The 25,866-nt window shown below is 35.3% G+C and overlaps 3 protein-coding genes across 7 annotated transcripts; 1 reads left to right on the plus strand and 2 right to left on the minus strand.

The window, feature by feature from the left end:
* The first annotated feature begins 273 nt into the window (after window positions 1-273).
* LOC132901876 (piggyBac transposable element-derived protein 4-like) lies at window positions 274-5,435 on the plus strand. Of its 2 annotated transcripts, XM_060944905.1 has the most exons (4): window positions 274-938; window positions 2,299-2,433; window positions 2,513-2,599; window positions 2,792-5,435. In XM_060944905.1, the coding sequence occupies exon 4, from the start codon at window positions 3,406-3,408 to the stop codon at window positions 4,990-4,992; it is 1,587 nt and encodes a 528-aa protein (XP_060800888.1). In that variant the 5' UTR covers window positions 274-938; window positions 2,299-2,433; window positions 2,513-2,599; window positions 2,792-3,405; the 3' UTR covers window positions 4,993-5,435. The 2 variants fall into 2 exon arrangements, with proteins under 2 accessions (XP_060800888.1, XP_060800889.1); XM_060944906.1 differs by lacking the exon at window positions 274-938 and having other exon boundaries at window positions 2,070-2,433.
* Window positions 5,436-7,041: 1,606 nt separating this feature from the next.
* LOC106131187 (ethanolamine kinase) lies at window positions 7,042-13,336 on the minus strand. 2 transcript variants are annotated; one of them, XM_013330195.2, is made up of 8 exons: window positions 13,319-13,336; window positions 12,883-13,021; window positions 12,522-12,658; window positions 12,149-12,332; window positions 11,438-11,526; window positions 10,615-10,841; window positions 9,185-9,413; window positions 7,042-9,074 (listed from the first exon to the last, which is right to left on the minus strand). In XM_013330195.2, the coding sequence occupies exons 2-8, from the start codon at window positions 13,015-13,017 to the stop codon at window positions 9,008-9,010; spliced, it is 1,068 nt and encodes a 355-aa protein (XP_013185649.1). In that variant the 5' UTR covers window positions 13,018-13,021; window positions 13,319-13,336; the 3' UTR covers window positions 7,042-9,007. The 2 variants fall into 2 exon arrangements, with proteins under 2 accessions (XP_013185649.1, XP_013185648.1); XM_013330194.2 differs by lacking the exon at window positions 13,319-13,336 and adding an exon at window positions 13,157-13,306.
* A 1,474-nt stretch (window positions 13,337-14,810) lies between these two features.
* On the minus strand, window positions 14,811-25,529 carry LOC106131188 (97 kDa heat shock protein). Of its 3 annotated transcripts, none has more exons than XM_013330197.2 (15): window positions 25,227-25,529; window positions 24,010-24,250; window positions 23,097-23,238; window positions 22,441-22,577; window positions 21,910-22,064; window positions 21,538-21,740; window positions 21,299-21,417; window positions 20,877-21,023; window positions 20,675-20,792; window positions 20,156-20,481; window positions 18,967-19,080; window positions 18,644-18,853; window positions 17,398-17,540; window positions 16,789-16,957; window positions 14,811-16,700 (listed from the first exon to the last, which is right to left on the minus strand). In XM_013330197.2, the coding sequence occupies exons 1-15, from the start codon at window positions 25,340-25,342 to the stop codon at window positions 16,566-16,568; spliced, it is 2,475 nt and encodes an 824-aa protein (XP_013185651.1). In that variant the 5' UTR covers window positions 25,343-25,529; the 3' UTR covers window positions 14,811-16,565. The 3 variants fall into 3 exon arrangements, with proteins under 3 accessions (XP_013185651.1, XP_013185650.1, XP_013185652.1); XM_013330196.2 differs by having other exon boundaries at window positions 18,967-19,101; XM_013330198.2 differs by having other exon boundaries at window positions 18,967-19,101; window positions 20,234-20,481; window positions 25,227-25,528.
* Between the last annotated feature and the right edge of the window lie 337 nt (window positions 25,530-25,866).

Here is a 25,866-nt window from a genome sequence, read left to right on the forward strand (position 1 = left end):
AAAAAAAAGAAAAACATGTACGTACAAGGTAACTAAGAGGTTAAAATCACTAAGTTTCAGGTTAACTTGATATACGGTTGCAGTCAACCGTAGGTTACCTAGTAGTAGTAGTAGTAGGACAGTTATCTACATGACTGAGCTAATAATAGAAAAAAAAAACTCATCGATAGAATAAAGTCTTTATTAAGCTATATAATCTTGTCTTTTTGAACAATACATAGTAATAATCACATAATTTTATAGGTATTCTTATAGCATCAGACAAAGAAACAAATAAAAATCTCAGTATGGTATCTACTTGAAAAATTAAGTAGGGTAATTGCGCTGGTTTGGCGTCCAGTTCTACTTTTCGTTCATTTAACTTCTAAACGCATATAAAAAGAATTATAAACACACCTATGCGCGCAAGTTGCAACTTGTCACGATCCTTCACACTTAAGCAACAGTTCTAACAACCACAAAATCCAATTTGTCAAGTGAAAACTTCGAAAAAATTAAACTCAGTGGCCGGCTTGTGTTCGTGTTTTGTAGACGTCATACACGATACAAAAAAAAATAGCTGGTGCAGGAACACTCCGTGGTGGGTTTTATGACTATTTCACATAGATTGAGTAATATTTTGGCATGTAAGGATATTTTAACCCTTCGTAAGCTTTAGGCCGTATCCGGGCATGTACTAGGAATGCTTTGTTCCGGATCCGTCCAAATGCACTCGTCGTAGTTTTTACACAAATATAATATCTAATAACAAGAAATAAGGTGTTTTATTATTTGAAATGTATTTCTAACGAATGAAGCCGTCATAGACAACTGTCAAATATGAATTTCATCCGTTCATTTAGCTAACCAAGTCATTTCAAATTGTGACTTCGTTGTGTTGCAAAGTGACTGAAGAACGTGTGAGAAAACTCGTCTTTTTTGGCTGTAATTACAAACAGGTATGTAAATGTTTTTATTTCGTTATTATATAGTTACTTTCGAAGCAATTACGTGTAAAAGTTTATAGATTTAGTAAAAAAAGAAGGATTTTAGCTTTTTCAAAAGTAGATGGAGTGTGTTACATATTTCTTTCGTGTTAGTTTATGCATTATATCCAATACCTCTGTAATGGATATAATTGGTTTTAGATAGTAAATTTATTATACTATTGAAATACACTAACTTTTTTACAATAAATACATGGATTTTGTAAATATCTTATATTTTTCAAGACTGAGAATCCGTTACACGCACACATACGCACTATGTCCGCCATCTTACTTGTGTCGTACACTGTCTGTGTATTGTATCGCGACGCTAATATACAGCATGCTTTCAAAAGCCTCTGTGATTTATTCATTGATTGAAACTAAATCTACGAAATTTATTTTATTGGTTTTAGTCAAAATGTCGTTTGGTTTTGATGACATGATGTCATGATAGTTGGGAGATGGTATACAGGATCTACGCTCCGGTAACTCGTATCGCGCTGTGTTTTAGCTCGTTAGTTTTGTCTCCGTGAGCACTTTCTGATGAAGTGACATCGAGGGTCTGATGATGCAGTCGGAAGGTGGTATACAGGATCTACGCTCCGGTAACTCGTATCGCGCTGTGTTTTAGCTCGTCAGTTTTGTCTCAGTGAGCACTTTCTGATGAAGTGACATCGAGGGTCTGATGATGCAGTCGGAAGGTGGTATACAGGATCTATGCTCCGGTAACTCGTATCGCGCTGTGTTTTAGCTCGTTAGTTTTGTCTCCGTGAGCACTTTCTGATGAAGTGACATCGAGGGTCTGATGATGCAGTCGGAAGGTGGTATACAGGATCTACGCTCCGGTAACTCGTATCGCGCTGTGTTTTAGCTCGTCAGTTTTGTCTCAGTGAGCACTTTCTGATGAAGTGACATCGAGGGTCTGATGATGCAGTCGGAAGGTGGTATACAGTATACAGGATCTACGCTCCGGTAACTCGTATCGCGCTGTGTTTTAGCTCGTTAGTTTTGTCTCCGTGAGCACTTTCTGATGAAGTGACATCGAGGGTCTGATGATGCAGTCGGAAGGTGGTATACAGTATACAGGATCTATGCTCCGGTAACTCGTATCGCGCTGTGTTTTAGCTCGTTAGTTTTGTCTCCGTGAGCACTTTCTGATGAAGTGACATCGAGGGTCTGATGATGCAGTCGGAAGGTGGTATACAGGATCTACGCTCCGGTAACTCGTATCGCGCTGTGTTTTAGCTCGTTAGTTTTGTCTCCGTGAGCACTTTCTGATGACATCGATGTCTGGTTTGAATACATGCTAATAATTTTATTTTATTGACAGATTAAAATGGAACCCCAAACCCCAAGTACTTCCAGAAGCATGTTTGTCGGCTTGGAGGTGACTAGAACTCCTCAGGGATCCCTTATTCGGGGCAGAGATGTAGTCTTGGAGACATCTGGATCAGGGAGGATTAGAGTATGTTATTTTCCAGTTTTGTTAACTTTCCCTTTTACTTTAAAAACAAAAACTGATTATTTCGTATATTTTATTACAGCCTTGGCGGCCCCAAAATTTATCTGTGGAAGGCGAAGCCATAGAGATCGTGGATGAGTTGGTCCATGGCGGCGAAAAAGTAGCTGCTGTAAGAATGGTTTTCTTTTTTTTGATAACTTTAGTAGATGTTCAACTTTTTTTTAACTACCAAGATAATAATATGTCGAGATGTATACTAACTTATTGCTCACTTATTGATGTCTATTGTAAGGATTATCGAAACAAAATATTACCTATTATCACAACATGCAATGTTATTTACAAAATAATTATTTTTTAGGTACCAGAGGAACGTACGAAAGGTCAGCCGCGTAATCTTTTTGGCCGAGAACCTGTAAGTTTCATTTTCATAACACTCTTTGAAAGTATAAATTACTTGCATTGAGAAAGGGATTTTTATTTATTGCCGCTCTCATCGTGCACCGGACTATCTGATAGAAATCTAGTCCATCCAGTAACTAAGGTAATGTAACTAAGGGTGTTTGGTTTGTGCTTCAATAACACAATTCTGCTAAAATTGGCAATGCGGTATGAATGTATTGTAACTTCATTGATATAAAGGTGTTTGGTGTATGCTCAATAACGTAATTCAGCGAAATTGGCAATATGGCATGAATATATTGAAAGTTAATTGAATAAAAATGAACAGGAATCTCTATTCCTGTTCATCGTTGGGATACACTAATTATTCCTTTTTATAAAAATATTGTGGTTGGCATCTCTAACAATACCCGCTTTTGTTATGTTTGTGTGTATGCTTGCATGTGGTTTAGGGTTTGGTTTTTTTAATAGGATGAAGACATACTGGATCCTGAGCTGGCTGAAGAATTAGCCATCGACTCTGGAAGTGATGAGGATGCCGAGGAAGAATTGACTCTCGATCAGTTACAGCAGATGTTGGAATCAGATGACGATTTTATTGAAGATGAAGTTAGTGAGGAGCCATTGACTTGGTCATCTGATTTTAACGAATTTAGAGGGGTCAGGGAGGACTTCAACGAAGAAGCTGGTCCTAAAATTGAGGGAACAAGTCCTTTAGGCTTGTTTACTCAAATTTGGGACCAGCCTCTGATGGATTCTATTGTCCACGAAACGAATCATTACGCTTGGGAAACAATAACCGGTTTCTTTGAAACCGGAGACTCCATGCCAAGTAAATCTCGCATGAACGACTGGGTGGAAACTTCGGTTTCCGAACTATATAGGCTTATAGGTGTGATGATATTTATGTCAATATGTGTAAGAAGTAGGTTAGAGGAATATTGGATGACGGGTGTGATGGGTATGCCGGAGTTTCGAAAACTGATGTCAAGGGATCATTACGTAATGCTCTTAAAATTTTTGCACTTTACTGATAACAACAACATACATGTACAGGGGCGTGATAAGAAAATAGCTAAAATAAAACCTATTATAGATTATTTAAATAAAAAATTCCAGTCCATTTACGTGCCTCACAGAGAAGTATCGATAGACGAATCGTTGCTGCTTTGGAAGGGTCATTTAAGCTGGAAACAATGCATTCGTTCCAAAGCAGCTCGATTCGGTATCAAAAGTTATGAACTCTGTGAGGCCGTAACTGGATACGTAGTAAATTTAATTTTGTATGCCGGCAAAGGCACGACAACTGCAGAAACGGTTTACGGGTTTACTACATCCACTGCCAAAATAGTCCTTGAGCTTTTCAAGAACTATTTAGGCAAGGGATATACCCTGTTCATGGACAATTTTTATAATTCTGTTCCTCTGACCCAATTTCTAAAAAAACATAAAACTGACGTAGTCGGTACTCTGAACCGTCGCCGAAAAGACACGCCCGTAGAAATCCAAAATTTGCAGGATAAAAGGATGGCTAGGGGTAGTGTGGTAAGTAGACACTGTGGTGATGTATCCGTCATAGCATGGAAAGATGTGAAGCTTGTCACCACTGTATCTACTTACCACAAAACAGATATGGCTCCAGGGCACAGGGCTGGCCAACCCTGCTCCAAACCAGTCGTGGTCCATGAATATAATAAATACATGGGAGGCGTCGATCTCAAAGATCAAAAGCTAAGCATGTATTTATTAGAAAGAAAGAGGGGAATCAAATGGTATATTAAAGTTTTTAGACGTCTTTTAAATATATCTATTTTAAATGCATATATTATATATTGTGCTAACATTGGCCAGCATAAAAAAATGACTCACCGCCAATTTCGTTTCAAGCTTGCTGAAGAGCTCTGCTTAGAATTCGGACAAAACGTCTCCTCACGTTCGCGCCAGGTCCCCATCCCCACCTGTAGCAGGCTGAACAGGGATTTTAATCATTTCCCTGTTCATAATGAGGTGACCGAGGAGCGAACCAAAAAACAAGATAAATTTAAGAGGGGACGTTGTGTTAGATGCAGGCAAAAATGTAACATCGCGTGCAGTCATTGCACGGTGTATATTTGTGTTGGCCAATGTTGGCTTGAGTATCATACTTTAGAAAATCTATAGTTTGTAAATTACTTCTGTAGTTACATATATATAAAATATATAATTAAATATTATCTATTTATTTATATTAGTTATATATTTATATAAAATGTGTGATGTAGTAGTCAACACACCAGACTGCTACTTCCAGGTCTCGGGTTCGATCCCCAGTCAGGTCAAGTTGGTAAATTATCTTTTTCATATTGACTTCTGATCTTGGGTGTTTATCTATTTATGTATACATTATTTTATTTTTAAATATTAATATTAGGATTATTGTTTAAAAATACTTTTTTCTCTTTGATCCCTTCTTTCTTAGGACTGCACTGGTTTGGTCTACGGGTTATAAGATACATAGAATGAATATACAAATAAAATAAAAAAAAAAAAAATTCAAAGCCCTTCAGGCGAGTAGGCGACCAATACTGTTGAAAAGAGTTTCTTTCGGCGTTTCTTCTCTTGCAGTGGTCGGTTACGAAGCGCTAGTAGTCTTTAGCTTTGAAAGAATTAATAATTTTAAATTTGAGTTTTGAATACATATCTATTTAATTTATCTAAATCGATAATTTTTACATGTAATTTGACGTAAAAAAGTGCCTACAAAGGCCTATTTTCTGAATAAACGTTTGAGTTTGGTTACAGTCGGCTTGAGCTCGATCGAACGCATGCGTGTTTTGAGTCCAAACATGCTTTGTTTAAAATTTAAGTTGACGTCATTTAGAGACACTGCTGCAGTGCAGTTTGGTGCCTATTCTTCTGTTATCCTATTCTTCACTTGCGCTTCTGAATTTGTGTAAACTTTTTTGCATATGAATATTCTGCAGACTGTTTAAATAACACCCTTTTAAAACGTTGTTGTTATCAGTAAAGTGAAATGATGGGAATCTAAAATTTCGATTCCTACGCAAAATTTTTTTGTTTAATTTGAATTCATAATTCATTAAAAATAAGTATTTTTTTTTACAAAACAACCGACTTCAACACTATTCCCTATCTCAAAAATTACTGAACCGATTTTGATGAAAGTATTTTTTTTCAATAAGTCTTTATATATTACATAGTTCTTATCATTATAGATTTATTGAAAAAAAAAACTTATCAAAAACAGTTCAGTAATTATTTTTACAAAATTGTAATTTTATTTTTATTTTTTCATTGGTAAAAATAATTCCTAGTATGTACTATGAATCATTGGTAAAAATAATTACTAGTATGTACTATGAATTGAATAGGTTTAGAGTAGTGGAAACCAATAAACATTGTACATTTTTGTATTCCAATAAAAGAAACATTTTAATCAACATTTTATTTTTATTTTTACAAGACACTCTTTTCCAAATTACTAACGTGCACAACTAAAAACAAACATCCTGTAGATATGCCCAGATCCGACCTAAAGCAGTTAGACAAACATTGACAGTGGACGGATACGGCCATCAGCAGTTAGGCGTTAACCACATGCCGCCATTTTGTCCAGATACGGCCATCAGCAGACAAGCAAGGCAAACAAGTCACGCACACAGACATACATTTTTCTAGTTTTTGGCTATGGTTTTTCGCTCATTTTCTCTAGGCAAGCTATATATGTCTGATATAAAAACGAAACTACAATTTTTCGTGTTTGCCACACTGCCCTTACAGTTGAGCAAAGACAAATGTAAGTGAATGAACGAGCCAATTGAAAAAATGATAGTTTTCTAGGTAAGTTTTCAGTTTTTAGTAGAAATATACTATTTTAAGACATTTAGATACATTTTACTTGTTGTTTTGTGAAGCCAAATACATTATTTACGATTACAATGCCTCAAATAAATCTACATTTCAATATTTTCATGGTAATAGAAGTATAAAGTTTGCGTTGTAGAAGTTGCAAAATGGCGAAATCGTGATTCTTACTGGATTATTTGTGAAGACGATTTTAGAGAATTTTACTTGGGACATAATAACTTTTTGGCACCATTAAATTCCTCAATTATTGGACTTTGTGGAATAGTAAACAAAAACAGAATATATGAAAGATGTAAATTGCAAAATCAGTAAAATATTTACAATGGATAATTTTTCGGTAAGTTTTGAATTCAGTGACCTAAATATAATAAACGCAAGTGTTTTTTCGCATCAAAATTTATTGCATATGATTCTTCATTTATATATCTTTAAAAAAAAATAAATTTTTGGGTAGGTCCCAAATAATTATATACAGATATACAACAAAATCTAAGACACTGCGCGCCCGTCCGCCGCGGCGCTTGAACGCCGCAGACGAGGTGCGCAGTTTGCGTATAGCCGCCGCAGCTGAAGGGTTAAGAGTATAACTTACATTATGTTTAGGTTATTTTACAATGTTTTTGTAGTAATCTTAGTAAAAGTTTGCGGACGAATACTGACATGCCTATTTTACCAATTATTTGGTATCCGTCCACGTGGACGGAAACTAAAACAGCAAGCTAAGTATTTGGAGTGTTCATTTTACTTTTTCAGACCTATAAAAAAATATGTGTTTTCTTAAGATATGAACTTTATTGGCTATTTGACAAGATATTTAGTTAACGTCCAATAATTTCTCGGTATTGCTTGTTTTAAAAAATGTTTAAATGGCATGGACGAAAACTAAACAGCAATTTTTTTTTATTAGTTTTCGTCCATAATAGTGTGGAATCTACTTCTAACACATTTTCTTGTTAATTCGTACAGGTTTTTCTAGTAGGTACTAAACTATGAAATTAATTGTTATAGATGGATTCGGGGAAATAAAAAAAGCAGGAAATCTACTGCTGAAGAATAAATATTTTTGTTGATTAAATAAAAGATTAAGAAAACAGTTTTTATTTAACATTGCACTTTTACTCTTTTTTACATACTGGACGGAAACTAGATCACGCCAGGGCGAAAACCAAACTTTTTTGGACGAAAACTAATGAAATCTGCCATTTAACATTTAATTATTTATATAAAAAACAATGTAGTTATAATTAAAAGTTTCTTAATTTTTATCAAAAATAGACTATATGAGGTATATAAACAAATATGAGCTATTTTAATTAGGATACTTTATCATATTATTTTTACGTCTGAAAACTAGCAACTCCGCTAATTGGACGAAAACCAGCGCAATCACCCTATATGGTGAAGTTTTTATCGTATGGCGATGGTCAGAATTTCAGTGTACGTTTCAAAAGTAAGTTAAGTATAAAAGTAAACCTTTTCGGCCGCACAACAAACCATGCTAAATTGAGTGTTAAATGAAGCTGTAGTGAAACTTAAAACCGAACAAATTCATTTTAGGCAATTCGCTGTTCAGATGCAATAGAAATCAGAATAATTAACAGTCCTTTATTATTTTGATTTCTACAACGGATACTATGAGTATTCTCGCAACGGTCACTAAACAAATAAATGATTATAAGGCCCTCAACTATCCGCCAGGGGCGTTGTCTGGCAGCGACAGTAAGCTTATTTGGTGGAAAATCGCGAGCGGCCATCAAAACTCGTTGTGATTGTGCTAACATGAAAAAAACCAACCTTTATCCCGACCGAGGGGTTTGAAGGAAACCTTGCCTCAATTTATTCCATAAAAATGTTCTTGCGGAGTGAAGGTAAATCTTGCCCTATCCGCACGGAACCACAATTTTAGCGCTACAGTTTTGGTAACTTATCATGAGAAAGAGGAAGAATAATGTAAATATCTAACAAAAAACATTTTTAAATTGAACAATTTTAATCTGCATTATAATTACAAAATTTACGCAGGGAAACCTTTAGTGGAAACCAGTGAAAACTAGGACTAGGTAGGTATTTAAATAAATATTTGTCATTTATTTACATTCAATAATATCAGGGTATTTATAATTTTTGTGTATACAATTCTTATCATTGACAAGTAAATGATAGACAGACCTTACCTGTATGTAATCTACTGATATAAACTATTAAAATATCATAATGGTATTATGACATTATATTGCACAAAGTACCTATATACAAATATTTTTACCCATGGATTTCATTAGACTGTAATACTACTACTTGAGGCTGGTCAACTGAATTCTTTGAGAAGTTGATCTTTAATTTCATAATAACGATTTAATCTTATTTCGGCGTACCTGAAAAACAAAACAGTATTTAATTTATAAACTTCTTATTTAATTTTTACTTCTAAGTAGGTACTATAGTTTTTACAGATAAGAATTATTTATCTAAGTAAGAAACTTACTGGCCAAAATCAAAATCTATAGTGGAATGTTCATATTGCACAAGGGACCACACTCCCCAAGTGAAGTGGGAAGCTAGGGTTAGCCTCTGGACCTCTTTATAAACTTTCTGGATGTCCGACTCTGTTGGAATTTCATCCTGAAGATATTCAGTTAAATAGACCCTTATCCATTTTTTCTGGAACTCCATATTTGGGTATCTTTCGTAGTTGATATCATCAATTGTAAGACCTGAAATTGAAAGAAATCCCATCTCAACTAATATTACGAGTAGATATAAATGCAATTATGATTTTGTTTTATTTAGATTGATTTTATATTTACACTGGGAGTAAGGTTCTATGGGATTTCAAGAGGATGAAATTCATAACTACTGCCAACTCGCGCATCTTGTCAGCGCCCAAAATTCAGAGCTTAGCTCATTTTTATGTATAGGATTTGAGGGAACCAAATCGAAGAAATAATTATTACATAAATATGAGAATGGAGCAAACGTAAAAATGGGCAAGTAATGCGTATGGCGGCACAGGTTCAAATCCTATATCGGCCATGTTCCAACCAATGAGTCATGAACATTTGTTTGAGTGCTAACCAATGCTCTTACGGCGAGGGAAAACATACTGAGGAAACCTGCACATTCAGGTAACTGAATGTGTAACCATCATCCAATATGAGTTAAGTTCTCCTGCAAAGGTTGCGAAGGTCAGACGGGAGTCGCTAGTATAAAAACCTGACTCACCCAATCCAAGATTCATGATTAAGGGCGAATCCCGGGCTCCTCCGAATGGTGAGAATGTAATGCCAGGAGGAAGAATATTTATTATATTAATATAAATAATTGTCTTAAACATATTTGGCTTGTTTTTGGCGTTTTGACATTTTAGCACTTTTTTGGGACTGATTTAGCCCTATGCTCACATCGATTCGAAAACAAGCAACACAAGTAAATATCATTCAACTAAAGAACGTAGTCCATTTTCTGATATTAAAATCAATCTGTGGTATTAAACAATCGACCTTGCATGAACCCAAATAGTCCATTACAATAAGATAACAGGATGAACTGAATGATGTCTGAATTGATAAATTGGTGCTCCATGTGGTATATATACATATAAAGATAATAGAGAGGTACCTACACTTTATTTATTGGTTCACATGTATGTATTTTATTACTTCGTAAGCCAGACAGCCTTATTCAAGAACCATATGTATTTGAAGGTTTGCTTGCCATAATATCTTTAAAGAACAAAATACATTAAAAATGAAGTATCCAAAGTTGGACTTATCCCAGTTAAGGATATTTTCCAGTGAACCATCCAATAATTTTAAAACAGATTTAAAAGAAAATATTAAGTTGAAAAACGTACAAATACTTTTATAAGAAATAAAATACACGGTATATTTTATACACTTACACATTAAAACTTACCAACATATTCATTGAAATGGTTAGCGATATCGTATGCTTGGAAATTATATGCCGCATATTCATAGTCAATGAACACAACGGTCCCTTCAGATTGGTTGTAGATCACGTTTCCTAGAACCAAATCATTGTGAGCAAACACAACTGGGCTCTCGGCCTTGGTTAAGTGGGACTTTAGACGCTCAAACTCTATCCTTAGTTTTGTTATTGACCCAAGACTAGTCACAAATCTACAACAGAATGTACAAAAGTATGGGTGTTAACTCAGCTATGAATTATTATTTAAACAAGTAGAAAAGTTATTATTAGTAATAGCTGTTTTTATAAGCCTACATCTAAGCTACGGAATGACAACATCAATGCCTGTTCTAAGTACCGTAAAATTACGAGAAAATATACTTTAAAATTGTATGCAAAACCTTACTATTTTTCTAAATGCGAAAGTCTGTCTGTCTGTTCTGCTTTCACAGCTAAACCGTTGGGCTGATTAAAATGAATTTTTGTATGGATATACTAAACAAAGGAAACTTTTATTCAAAAATCAACCCCTAATATATTAAAAAGGGGGTGAAAGTTTGTATGAAAATCAATAATGCTACCTATGCGAAAGCTGGGCGGATCGCTTGTATGTATATAAATCTTTATTACATTTTTGAATACTTTAATGGATGAGTTGCTCATATAATTTAATTAAATTTGGTAAAGTTAAGAACAACAAAAAGGAACAAAATTTAAGTAAAGTTTTTTTAGGAATGAGGCATGACAACTATTGTGCTGTGATATTTGTTTTGTTATTTTTTTATGAACTTAAATGTATACAACAAACCTTTTTTGTTTGGTTTCATCCGTGAAACGTTCTGGTATCAAACTCATAAATTGTTCTGTCTTGTCCCATATTGTAGGCTCCTGTTTTATCTATGAAAATTAAAAAATTAATAAAATATTAAAGGATGCAATTTTTCACAAACAATGTTCTTATATATCAACTATTCCTCTTTTTAATAATAAATGCAGACACAGGATAGTGTCTAGATTTTAAAGGCATAAAAAAAACTATAGACTCGTAAAATACATAATAACAAAGAAGTGTATTATTTTATTGCACTTGCAATATTTGTAAGTAGGTTAACATGACATTGAATAAGTTATCTATGTAGGCAATTACCAGTCACACAACTATTTGCAGTGCTGTAACTAGCCATAAAATATTTTCTTATCTACTAATTCCTCTGTTATAACAGACAGTGGAAATATACATACCTACTTTTATTATACTTATCAAGTATGATGAAATGTTTTCAATTAGAAGTGTTGAAACTATTATTAAAATCTTACTATGATAATAAAATTTATCCTTATAAGTTTCCAAACTAAGATATAGGATAGCTATACGAGTACCTATGCATGGCATATTTCAAAAGGCAATGTATTTTTTGCCTTCCATGGTTTGCACTTCTAGTAAATATAAGTTTTATCATGCAAATTGTAATCCAAATATGAAATGTTCACATATAAGCAGAGTCTTAATAAATAATACCTCAGGGCCAAGTTTGACCTTGTGCATTTTTGCCATTTGTCGAGCAACAAGGGGCCATATTTTCTCATCATATACTGTTTCAGTATTAAGACACACTCCAGGATAATACTGATATGCCAGTCCATTTTCAAATATACAATATATTTCAGGTGCCAATCCAAGAGCATGCAATGTTTTTATATTTCTGAAATAATGGTTCATTTATATCAGTAAGTTTATATCTTATTAATCAATACCTGTTTTGGGCCCACTGGAAGAAATTCTCTAGAAATAAGAAGTGCCCTAATACTTCAATATAAAAATCAAAAAATAGATGAATCAATTAATCAAGTTTTAAAAGTTTGGAAGAAAAAAAGCTGGCAAAATTCATTACCTTATTTCAGCAGTTCTGTCTATGAGCAAGTCAGTTTTGTTCCCATAAATTCGTACAAGAACTACATTATCATCATTATCCATATTGGTACACAAGCGGCAAGCAACTAGTTTATTAGTAATGCCATCTGTAAAAAGCTATAAAGAAAATTTTATATTTTATATGATTAGTACCACTGGTTAATTTAATTTGAGAAAACAGCATTTAAATGACTAAATAAACAAATTCACTCTCATGCCACTGAAATGCCAATTATATATACAGTTCAAATCAAAACATGAACTGGTTTTAGTTAAAGACATAGGTAGTTACTATTTTTAAATTATGTTTATAACCTTAGGTCACAAAATTCATAGGATACCTTAAATTTTATGTTTTCGGGATTCCAATCTGGCCGTATCTCTTTGAGGAGACGCAAAATTCCATCATATGGATCACTTTCTTCAATTTTTACAGATACATAAATATCACCAGCTGGAAGGCAGACACCTGACATTTTGCTAAAACAATAACGTAGGTCTTGCGTTACTAAAGATTATTAATACACTGATCGGTTATGGTTAGCGTGTACGATTATACTTGTCAGTGTTCCACCAAATAAAAATAATCAAACGTAAGGTAACAAGTTTTCCAACCGAAAAGAAACATGTTTATGTGGAGGTTAAACTTAATACATAGTGAATCACAATATTAATATAAACAAACTAGTTAAAAAACAGAGAGAAAAAAGGATTTCACTGTAAGAAAATTTAACTATTTTATACTTATGTAGTACATACATATTTTGATTTACCTACTTTTTCTTGGCCGTTCCGCTAACCGTTATTCAGTCAACAGTGACATTGACAATTATATTTCAGTTTCGAAGCAATGCTCGAAAAATATGCATACATACATAAAATCACGCCTTTTTCCCGGAGGGGTAGGCAGAGACTACACTGACCCTTTGCCAGGACGTTCTTAATTTGATCAAGATACATTCGTCCAAATACATTTATTCTTGTTATTGTACTTTGATAGATAATAATATTGTAGAACCGTAGTTTTATATTATTCATGAAAGTAATTTTAAGTTGTACTTATACAGAATAAATTGTTGAATTCAAAGGACAGCTATAAATGGGCATTTTAGAACGAAGTGGTTTTTCTTTTTAAGCTAATGTGTTTTGTGGGCTAAATTTATGTGTCGGAAGATTAGCGGTGATGGGTAACCTGCTATTTGATGACCGAAGTGGTTACAAAATAGTACAATACATAGTATCTTTATTTAGTTTGTGCATATAATTACGTCACTATCCCTTTCGGGGTAGACAAAACCAGCAGTCCAAAGAACACTGAAATAATTGTATATCTGATGGATAGCTTTATGTATGATGGAATCAAGATTCAGATAATCCGTTTGGAATATTGAAATTATAAGGAATATCAAGTTACGTAGAATATTCTAGCAGCTAGATATCTTTTTCTTCTTTCACTGGACTACAGACCAGTGTGACAGCTCGTACCAGATGGATGTGTCTATTTCCTTAATCGCCTTTAACGACATCCATGGGAAAGAGATCAAGTGTTTTTTTTTCTTAATGCCGGTAACCACAAATAAATTAGAATCTTACGAATGGATATCCGTTTATTTATAAATTTACCAAGGAAGGTGATATATTTATTATATGATATGATAGAAATTCGAAAATGTGGATTCAAAACACAGATTTCATTCCTCGTTTAGAATCTTACGATTTTGTAATTCGGTTCTTGTTATTTTCCGGTGACATATATAATTTTATATGTTGTGGTTATATTTGTATGATTTCATTCTTGCATACAGGGGTAAAAACTTGATCTAGCTCGAGGAAAATTAGTTTTACCCATACTTTATAACCCAAAATCATTTAGTCATGATCTAGTCTTGCTAGCTCCTACTCTGCGTGCACCTTCTTGGGTACGAAACCTGACAGGGGATAGTTTTTTTTATTTTTACAATGTTTTTTATAATTTTTTGGGTACTCCCTGAACGTTTATGTATACTATAAGTAGGTGTTTACTATAATATTATAGTATCGTTAAGTTAGTATCTCATAATACCAATTTCAAAGTTACATCGAGACTAAATCAATCTGTGTATGTAATTTATTCCATATATATTTATTTATGGTTTTTCTCCAAGCACAGCTACATTCACCTAGGTAATGTTTTGTTTTTCAATATCAGCCAGCATCAGCATCCACTGCTCGATAAATAAATAATAACCAGGGTGAAGAAACATGCAAAGGTAAGCAATAAAAACATATCGAAGTTAAATCATTAATTTACTAAGCCTTTAACATTAGAAATGCACAATAACATAGTAATGGTTCCACCATTTATTTGTAAATGTACAATTTATAGGCCAAACAGGCAAACTTAATACGGTAGTAATTTATGGAATACAGTACAGATTTGCAATCCATTCGATACATATAGGTTTCGATACATATAAGTTATGAACTCTCCTCAATGCGGAAATTAAATTCTTTATCTGACTGGGAAATAGGACAAGTTATAACTGAAAAAATAAGCTACGGCCATATGTAAATATAAAGTGAATGATATTAAAATCAATAGTTAGTTTTAGTTATTAGTTTTCTGACAGCACAAATTAAATATGCACTCAAGCTAGTGCTAATTAAGAAAACAAATAAACTTACACATACAACTTTGCACTTTTACATAAACTTATGTTCCTCTTTATTTCACTAGAATACAAATATTATTGTGGTTTTATATGTATTCCGAAAGTTTTACAAATTAAATGTTTGTATTATTTTTCTTAGAAAGTGTTTATACTTAGAAAATGTGGAATGGTAATAGTGAATTACTGATAAAATTTAGTTTCTTTAATAAATATTGGTATTTCTGAAGGCGAATCTTCAAAGATGAACGTACAATAAAAACATGACAATGACTTGTCTCATTTTTTATTCAATCTTGACTATTCTCAATTATTTGTAAACTGAGGACTATGGTGCTTAGTATATATCGTGGGAGTAGAACAGGAAATAAATATAAATTGATATATTAAGTAAAAAAAAAAAGAAATAAGCACTATCTAAGTAGTATTTTGTAAGTAGTATTTAAATTTTCTAATTAATTTATTCAGTGACTAAATTCATTATTTTATCACATCACAATGAAGGAAATCTGCCAGTAGCAGTAAAATGCACTTTGTGTACAAATCAAAACAAAAATATGTAAGTATAAATTAATACATCGAATTATGTCAATTAAGAAATGCGAAATCGAGTGACCGGACTATAAAACAATAATGCTGAATTATAAGTAGTGTCCGACCGAAGCTTCGGCTTCGGCTTCGGCCACCTTCGGCCAAAAAATCCACCTTCGGCGAAACTTTCGGCTTCGGCCCAAAACCCGACCGAAGCCGAAGGTTTCGCCGAAGGTCCGAGCGACCGTAGCTTGTAGACAATATTGAACAAAATTAATTACTGAGTGCTGAGAGAATATAAACCTTCGGCTTCGGCTTCGGCCGAAGGTTGTGGCGATAGCCGATTAATCGGCTTCGGCTTCGGCCAAAAATAGACCTTCGGTCGGACACTAATTATAAGTTACGAGGGACTTGATCGGTCGCATTGTCACATTTGAATTAAAATAAATATTAACTATATACCATACTCGTCCGAATATGAGCAACACGCGGCTCCCACGCATTAATAATAAACAAATGGTGTACAAATACATATTTCAAAAAACTATGTACCATGAAGTGTATAAAAATTGGTTCAAACTAGTTCTATTTGACCATGAGTTCTACTTTGAATAATGATACGTGATCAACTGCTTTCGTCGACTTCAGCAAGTTGTTTTGATGAGATATCACTTGAAATAGAGACCCGGTTTTACTGACGAGATGTGATCACGAGAATCGAACTTAGTTTAAAGGAGTGGATGTTCGGCAGTTGTGTAATGTGTTGCCACACCGTGCGGTATGAGCAAGACAAACTATTGTCAAGAAGAGAGTGCATGCGATGGGAGAGAGTGGTGGCGCGGCGCTCATTCCACGTCCATCTGCTCCTGCGGCTGGTCGCTGGCCGCGCCGTCACCTGCCGTCTGGTTGGTGGCCGGCGGCGGCGTCTTCTCTTTAGGTTTCGGCTTGTTCAGAATTGGGTTAACTGATGTCTCAAAGTTCTGTAACAAATACATTTTTTATATGCATGAGTCTATATCTCTGTTGCTCCCCTTCTAGAGCGGTTATTCAGAGAATATTAATAAGTACCTGTCTCTCGGTACGGATCTGGTGCGTGGTGGTGGGAGGCGGCTGGTGGCGCGGCGTGTGCGCGATGGTCTGGCGCGTCTTCTCCAGCCAGTTCAGCGCGTTCTGCGTTGCTTCGGATACTTTCTGGATGTCGGCTTCGGTTAAATGCGCGTATTTTGCATCGCCGGCCCTGGAAAATAGTTATCAGTATATGGTCTGAACAAAGCTGAAAATATTCGCCGTTTTATTCATATTTTCCATTATTTCTTCGCTCCTTATAGATGCAGCGTAATGTTATACAGCCTAAAGCCTTCCTCGATAAATGGTCTATTCAACACAAAAAGATTTTTTCAATTCGAACCAGTAGTTCTTGAGATTAGCGCGTTCATCGAGCGCGAGCGTTAATCTCAGGTTTTTGCGGTGAATAGACCATTTATCGAGGAAGGCTTTAGGCTATATAACATCACACTGCAACTATAAGGAGCTAAGAAATAATGGAAAATGTGAAAAACGGGGAAAATTATTCATCCTTAAAGGTTTCAATGATGCCCAAAATAACTATGCCACGCGGACAAAGACACGGGCACAGCCAGTTATAAATAAAAATTATATTAATCGATCTGAACTTACTTGTACAGATCAATAGCTTTATTGGCCAACTGAATCGATAGTGCGAAATCGTCAAGTGCTCCAGGGCGAAGCTCGAATTCTAATCTCCTTTGTTTGATGGGCTCGCCTTCGGTTCTCAACTCTGTTAACTTGTCACTGTACACCTGTAGAAACAAAAAAGTACTGGTGTTATAGGCGAAACGATTATCTGTTTTCAGTTTGCGAGCTTTAGATCAATTGATGGGCTGAAAAGAAAGATCATTCCTTAATCCTTTTTTCGTCACGGGTCGAGTCTCTATGGTTTATTTAAATACACATATACATACACACAGGTAATATAGTATAGACTTAAGTAAATATACAGGCATTGCTTTGTGTACCCCGTCGTGCTGGTGTCTGGTTCCAGATTATTATTTTCCCCATGAAATATAGGATTATTCATCGTCAATCTTCTTCCTCCTGGCGTCAATACCGACTACATGCACTCCTTTGAGAAGAGCACGAAGAGAGTGCTGTGACTGTGACAACGCTCACAGCTGCCACCTCAACTCACCTGTCTGTTCTGATCCTCGCCCTCGTCGTAGAGCCACTGCTCGAGCGCGTCGAGCTGGTTGACGAGCCGGCCGCGCTGCTCGTACACGTACTGTAGTCACAGCTGCCACCTCAACTCACCTGTCTGTTCTGATCCTCGCCCTCGTCGTAGAGCCACTGCTCGAGCGCGTCGAGCTGGTTGACGAGCCGGCCGCGCTGCTCGTACACGTACTGTAGTCACAGCTGCCACCTCAACTCACCTGTCTGTTCTGATCCTCGCCCTCGTCGTAGAGCCACTGCTCGAGCGCGTCGAGCTGGTTGACGAGCCGGCCGCGCTGCTCGTACACGTACTGTAGTCACAGCTGCCACCTCAACTCACCTGTCTGTTCTGATCCTCGCCCTCGTCGTAGAGCCACTGCTCGAGCGCGTCGAGCTGGTTGACGAGCCGGCCGCGCTGCTCGTACACGTACTGTAGTCACAGCTGCCACCTCAACTCACCTGTCTGTTCTGATCCTCGCCCTCGTCGTAGAGCCACTGCTCGAGCGCGTCGAGCTGGTTGACGAGCCGGCCGCGCTGCTCGTACACGTACTGTAGTCACAGCTGCCACCTCAACTCACCTGTCTGTTCTGATCCTCGCCCTCGTCGTAGAGCCACTGCTCGAGCGCGTCGAGCTGGTTGACGAGCCGGCCGCGCTGCTCGTACACGTACTGTAGTCACAGCTGCCACCTCAACTCACCTGTCTGTTCTGATCCTCGCCCTCGTCGTAGAGCCACTGCTCGAGCGCGTCGAGCTGGTTGACGAGCCGGCCGCGCTGCTCGTCCGCCACGAACTCGTGCAGCGCGGAGCCCTCCGACAGCTTGCCTCGCAGCTCGTACACATACTCCTCTAGAGCATTGCGGGCGTCGGCGCGCTCTTTCTCTTGTCTGTCTTGGGCTTGCATTTTACCCTGGAATGGTAGCAAAAATGTTGTCAATATATTTCCAAAACAAAATCAGGAACTATTCGCATTTGACCTGTAAAATCATTTGAAAATTAATGACAGAAAATTATGAAAAGTACCTCTTGTTCCATGTAGGTATTGAGTTCCTGCTGAGTGTATCCATGAGTTCTAGCATCTATGGGCAATTCAACAGTTTTCACTAATACTTTCTTAGTTTTCTCTTTTGATTTGTCCTTTTTGTCGTCAGCGTTTTCCTGTAAATTAAAGCAGACAATTCACAACTTATATACAATATGTTATCCCCACCACTACACCACTTGAAATGTTTTTGTCATGTAAAAAAACCTTTTTCAAGTAGTGTAGTGACCCATTTGCACCTCCTTCAACGTATCTGGAAGACATTACTTTAAGGTACTTTAACACCATAAAATCTTCCAAAATCGTTGAGTGAAGAAAAACAACAAACAAATCAATAAATTGAGAATAACAAAACATGCGTGGACACAGAGACAGAACTGTAAAATAAATAATATTAAACACACCATCACTCACTGTGAGGCATCACACAAAAGCCTCGGCGCAATATTTGTGTGCAAATGGGACCTCTCAAGAGGAGAATGGGGAAGTCTCATAAATTCTTTGTGGTGTCTGCTGCCCAATGTTATTGAATTATTAAATTAGAAGTTTCTTTTTAAATAAAAGGAATTATATATTATAGTGTAAAAGCATTAATTTATTGAAATACTATAGTCGCAAGACCATGATCTTTTGTAACTGTTTGCAAACCAGTAAAAATGGAGTAAACTGACAGAATTTAATGTCATATATTGTGAAATATATTAATAAAAAGTAGTAAAATTTACTGCTAACTACAAATAAGCGAACTGAATGGATTTACTACTATGCTAGCTTATGGTTTGAATGAAAATTAATATAGAAGGGGGAAGATGTATGTGATTGTGAAGGTTAATTTCCAGAACTTCCACAGCCAACTTAGTATAAACATTATTTGATGAAAATACTTAACATTGGAAAACCTGCAGCAGATTTATTAGATCCTGCTTAGCAGTTCACCTCATATACTAGAAGATATTCCACACTAGCCGATTTGTGGAATGTACTACAAATTTAAAAGCAAGGGGTGGGCAGGGGGTCCTTTTACCAAAGTTGACAAGACATATTTCTAATCTCTCACTCTAAAACCTCAGAGCCAAAGATAGATAAAACATATGCCTTGTCAATATTAGTGAATACCCCGCAGATCTGGCAACAAACACCACTCACGACACACGCGCTAACGACACGTACCCCGCTGAACCACTGGCCTACTCTCTGTGTCCACGATTGTTTTTGTTGCGGCTCGTCCCCCGTGTCATCTTGCCTCACCTCTTGGTTTTCTGGACCGTTCTGTTGGGACTCTTGGGACCCGCCGTTAGTCTCCATGGGGGCCTCTTGTGGTGTATTCTCAGAGTTCTCCATTTCAATGTTCTCGTTTTGAGCGTTATCCTGTTTCTTCTCAACCAGCGAGGCCGACGCTACGGTAACGATCCCGTTAATGTTAACACGGACTTTCAATTTAACCTTTTGTGATTCTCCTTCAGCAGTCGGCTGGACATCTCTAATGTGCCATTGACCTAAGATACAACAATAATGATAAATATCTGACTAAACTGAGATCATTATTACAATATAATAATCCAAGAGATAAATGCCAAACAATCGACAGATTAAAAATACTAAAATTAAAATGACAGATTTTAAACTTTTTTGTGACTTGTTCTATATATTATGATCTAAGTGTTAAAATTAAAAATTTTAGCAACATACCAATAAAAGTATCCGGAAAGGGGATTTGGCCAGAATAGTAAGCACTGACTGAGAAAGGTTCTTTTCTATAGAAAGTCAACATCTTTGTGAAAGGGGCTGCATGGAATGCCGGAAACACCTGCAAAAATTGAGCATATAAGTAATTGTGAATTTTTCGAGAGTCTGTAAGAGATAACTAATTAATGTATACATGTATACAAACCTCCATGTCACCATCCTCGCCGCGGGCAGCGTCCCAAGCGAGATGTACGGCGTAGGGCTGAACATCGGTGACGCTAAACTCGCGCACTCTCACCGCAGGGCTGAGCATCGCACACTGCAGGGCGCAACCGCGAGACACCGCCTCATCCTGAAATAAATTAATATAAGCACACATAAAATCACGCCTCCTTCCTGGTGGGGGGTAGGCGGACACTACTTTCCGCATTCCACGTTTTATATACAGTCATCATGCTTTTCATGCAAGCTTATCACAAAAAGTAACTTTTCAATGACCTTTAGTCAGAACGTTTCCAATTTGATCTTCAATGGAATAAAAAACATTGCATCACAGTATACTCTTCAGATTTTGATTGCTTGGTAAGAAACAATTTTGTTAAACAATATTTGAATTAATTTATATACCTGGTTTAGAGTAGTAGATGCAGTTTTTCCATAAACCTGTTCAATCAATCCTTTGACAGCAGGAATACGGGTAGATCCACCCACAATCTCTACAGAATAGATATCTTCTGGTCTTAGTTCTGGAAACAAAAAATTGCATATTTAACACTCTGATATAAAAGTTTAAATTAAATGGAGTAAAAAAGTATTTAACCATTTAGATATTTAAAATTCTAATTTGAAAATAAAATTATACTAACTTGCATTATGTAACAGATCCCTCAAGGTTCTCTCAACTCTATTAAATGTTTCAGCACTCAGTTGTTCCATCTGAGTTCGCTGCATATCACCAGAAACATCTCGTTCTTCCATGAAGCATTCAATGTTCAAGGGCAAACGGGTGCTGTTAGCAGACATCTGTTTTTTCAGCTTTTCGACCTCTTGTAGGAGACGAAGGAAAGCTCTGGAAAAATATTGATGAAAATTTAATTATACATTGGAGTAATTAAATACCTTAAAATTTGAGTCACTAAGTATAGAAATAATTTAAGGGCAAATATTTCACGTCTATATGTCACATTTTCGTTACAAAAGACTGCTAGCGATAAATAATAATTGCGTTATTATTTCACCTTTGATTTTTTCTTGCATCCAGCTTGAATCTAGTCAAGAAATCTTGGCAAAAGTGTTCAGCCAAGGCCATGTCTATATCTCTCCCACCGCACTGAGGGTCTGTTGCAGTAGCTAAAACGCGCAACTTGCCCTTGTTGAAAGCACATGCTGCAACCTGTAATATGTTGAAATTTGACAAAAATTAGACTAACAACAGAAACAAATATTCATTAGTATCTACAGATGAACAAGTTGTATATTGAATTTGAATAATCAAAAATATTAATGGATATTGAATTCCAGAATAGTTTTATTCTAGAATCCAATATTTTTGGTTGGTTCAATAACTAGAAGAAAAAAGATATAATATATAGGATTTTCTGAAGTTATCACAAAAAAAGCATTACCATAGATCAAACAAACGAAATATTAATGTATTAAAGGAAATAGAGCATTTCTTTATCAACCCTTATATGAAGAGTGATGATGAGATGTACCATACATGATAAGACTATGTAGTAATGGAAAAATGAGATAAGAATAATAATAACCTGCAGGGAACTATGTCCAAAATCAACAAAGACAACATTGCGTGGCTTTTCCTCTGGTGCTGGGAGATCCTGTTTGTAAATACCGTAAGCTAATGCTGTGGCTGTAGTTTCATTCATTAGGCGGAGCACATTGAGGCCTGTCAAAATAATGTTTGAATTAATTCCTTATTTTAACTTAGTGTTTGAGTATTAAATAATCAAGGTGTCCCAAATCTTAAATAATGTTTTGATACTTTGTCATATTTTGTTTGAATAAGACCTATATTATCAGAATGAAAAATTAAGCTCCCTAGCATTAAGTCCACCAATTGTGCTATACATTTGTATTTAGTGCAATGAAGTTTAAATAATAAAATTAAATGACAAATAACCTTAATAAAAACAGAAATTTTGACATATTGTCATAAACTCATAACAGGTGGTTATTCGAATATGAAGAAATTTTAAAACATCAATACATTCGTCAATTTGACACTTTCACTTTCAGATACAGAACACATAAAAATACAGGTAGCATTATTAAAATAATTGGTAAATGTCATCATTATGATCACATAATAGATAAAAAATGATTGCAGAGTGACTATTATGTAACAAAATAAATTCAAAGTACATAAATATGAATTGCTCAAGAATAAAATTTATAGATAACTTACCAGCAATAGAAGCTGCATTAAGAAGAGCATTTCTTTCAGCATTGGTGAAATAACTGGGCACAGATATGACACAGTCATTAATTTGGGTTTGCAGGGCAACTGTTGCTATGTCTTTTAATTTTGTAAACAACATTGCAGTTATCTAAAACAAATAGGCAAAAAAAATGTAAGAAAATTAAAATATTACATTTTCTATACAAACTTATTAAAGACAAATAATAACGCTAGTTAATGAGTTATTATAAAGCATGTTTTTTAATTTTCTAATAAATGTTCAAATGATCATTGTCAAATCAGTCATACAAGCTGTTGCCCGCGACTTCGTACGCGTGGAAGAGTCACAAATCTACATATAGACTATAATCCCACAGGAATTATAGTCTTTGTGGCATTTATGAAAAGTACCCAATGTCATTCTCCAGATTGTTCTTAGTCTATGCAAGCAATAAAGACAAAATATTTGTATTTTTGTATGTTGGTAACAAATAAACCTACTCAAAAGCTACTGGACTTATTTTCACGAAATTTGATGCATATATAGAATAGACCTTCGAAAGTGGCACAGGCATTTTTCTAGAATTTTTACAGAAATGAAGCCCTAAGCCCTAAAGCAAGTTATATATCTATACACAAAATCTCAAGAATATTGCTTCAGTAGATAATGCGTGAAGAGACAACAAACAAACTTTTGAATTTATAATATTAGTTGGGATTCACAGAACAAAAAACTCTCTTCCTCGCAGCCTATATAAATACCCTAAAGCCTTCCTCGATAAATGGTATATTCACCACAAAAATAATTTTTCAATTCAAACCAGTAGTTCCTGAGATTAGCGTGTTCAAACAAACAAACTCTTCAGCTTTATAATATTAGTATAGATTACAGAATTAAAGGTTTATAATATGTTTATACCTGCTCAGGACTAAAGACATTATCTTCTCCGAGGTAATTGACTCTTATGCCAATACCCCCATCAGGTCTCTGTTCAACTTTAAATGGGAAATGTTTCAACTCTTTTTGAACCAGTGGGTCAGAAAATTTTCTTCCAAGAAGTCTTTTGAAGCCAAATACAGTGTTCTTCATATTCGTAACCATCTGGTTTTTCGCAGCTACACCTAATATTCTGTTCTTTGGTGAGAAGGCCACACATGATCTGAAAAAAGGATGTTCCTTATTGACCATGCACTAACAATAAAATGTAGTAAAAACAGGTATGAAACCATGTAAAAATGCATTTGGAAATTTATATACTGGATATCTAATGATACAACTCCTTTATATATATTACTCTTTAATTCCTGAATAATAGATAACATACCATTTCAAACATTTCTACTAGGAAAAGTAAACTAAAATGTTACATGCCAATACCACAAAGCACTAAATTGGAAATTTTTAGTTTTATGAATTGATTAGTAACAGTAGGCTAATATAAAATAGGTTTTTTGAATAATTTCAGTGAAAACACACCACTTTTTGTGTGATTTATATTCTACTGTTTTATTCTATGTTTTTCTTTATGGTGCACTAAAGTATTTTTACTTACAGATATTGTGAGATAATATTATTGTTTCCTATGATAATGAATATAAATTCCTATATAATAGAACATATGGCTGGTATGAAAGATGTTAGTAGGTAATAGGTATTTAAGTTTAGCTCAAACTTAGTATATTTTCTCAATCTATCTTCTCTCAAGTGAAATGTAAAACATGGATACAATATACATAACCTTAAAATTTTTAAGTAGCTGTTGATACAAAAAATATTGAAGAAACATATTAGTGCTAAAAATTTCTGCTAAATATTAAACCATTCAGTAGGTTTGTCCCTTATTCAACAAAACTTTATTAGTATAAACACCAAGTATGTAATTGCAAACACATCTGTACGATGTTAAGACTTAGTTTAGGCTAGACAAGTACAAGTTAGCCACTCATTTACACGTTTAAATTAATTCAGAAATTATATTGTGGATTTTTCCATGAAAAGTGACTCTTAAAAATGACAGATATTAGTCAAGTCATGGAATAGGGAATGGCTGTGTCATCAGCTCTATTGACTTGAATGATTTAATTTTATCAAATATAGATTTTGAACTATTTAGCTTAGAAGATAATGTTACTTACGGAGTACCCCTTAAACTGTAATCGTTGGCTATTGTTTCAATACCACCTGCTTTTGCAACCGCGATGTAACAAGATTCGTTACCGAAATCAATACCAATGACAGACATTGCAGCCATAACTAAGGAAAATGTTTATTTTATTGCAGTCGTAAGTAAACAATTATAATTTTTCACAGAAGATTGCACTTGCAAGATAAATTAAACACGTTGTATGAGCGCAGAGTGACAATCACACAATCAATCGCAGCCGCACGCGAGCGATCGCCGGTTCACCGCACTCTTCCGTACCGGAATTTTCTAGAATTGTCTATCTCTGTGATAGCTGTCACATATTTTTTAAATTTTGTGACACTGGCATTCGAAAAGAATTTTTTTTTAATTAAGGGACAACAAAAGGCTCGAAAGGGCTCGAACAGCGTGCCGCTGCGTGCGTACCGACTCGGACCGACTGGATGAATCTCCCTTCCTCCACTCTAGAGACGAGCCCAGGGTATGCCTTTGGCCATATATTGGTTGAGAAAATTAAAATATTACATTTTATTTTCTATACAAACTTTAAATGCTAGAATAATCATTATCAAACTAGTTATGTTATTGAAGTCCCTGTTGTATTCAGAGCACTCTAGAGAGGAGCCCGGGGT

Source organism: Amyelois transitella, chromosome 6 (genome assembly GCF_032362555.1).
Source record: "Amyelois transitella isolate CPQ chromosome 6, ilAmyTran1.1, whole genome shotgun sequence".
Taxonomy (NCBI): domain Eukaryota; kingdom Metazoa; phylum Arthropoda; class Insecta; order Lepidoptera; family Pyralidae; genus Amyelois; species Amyelois transitella.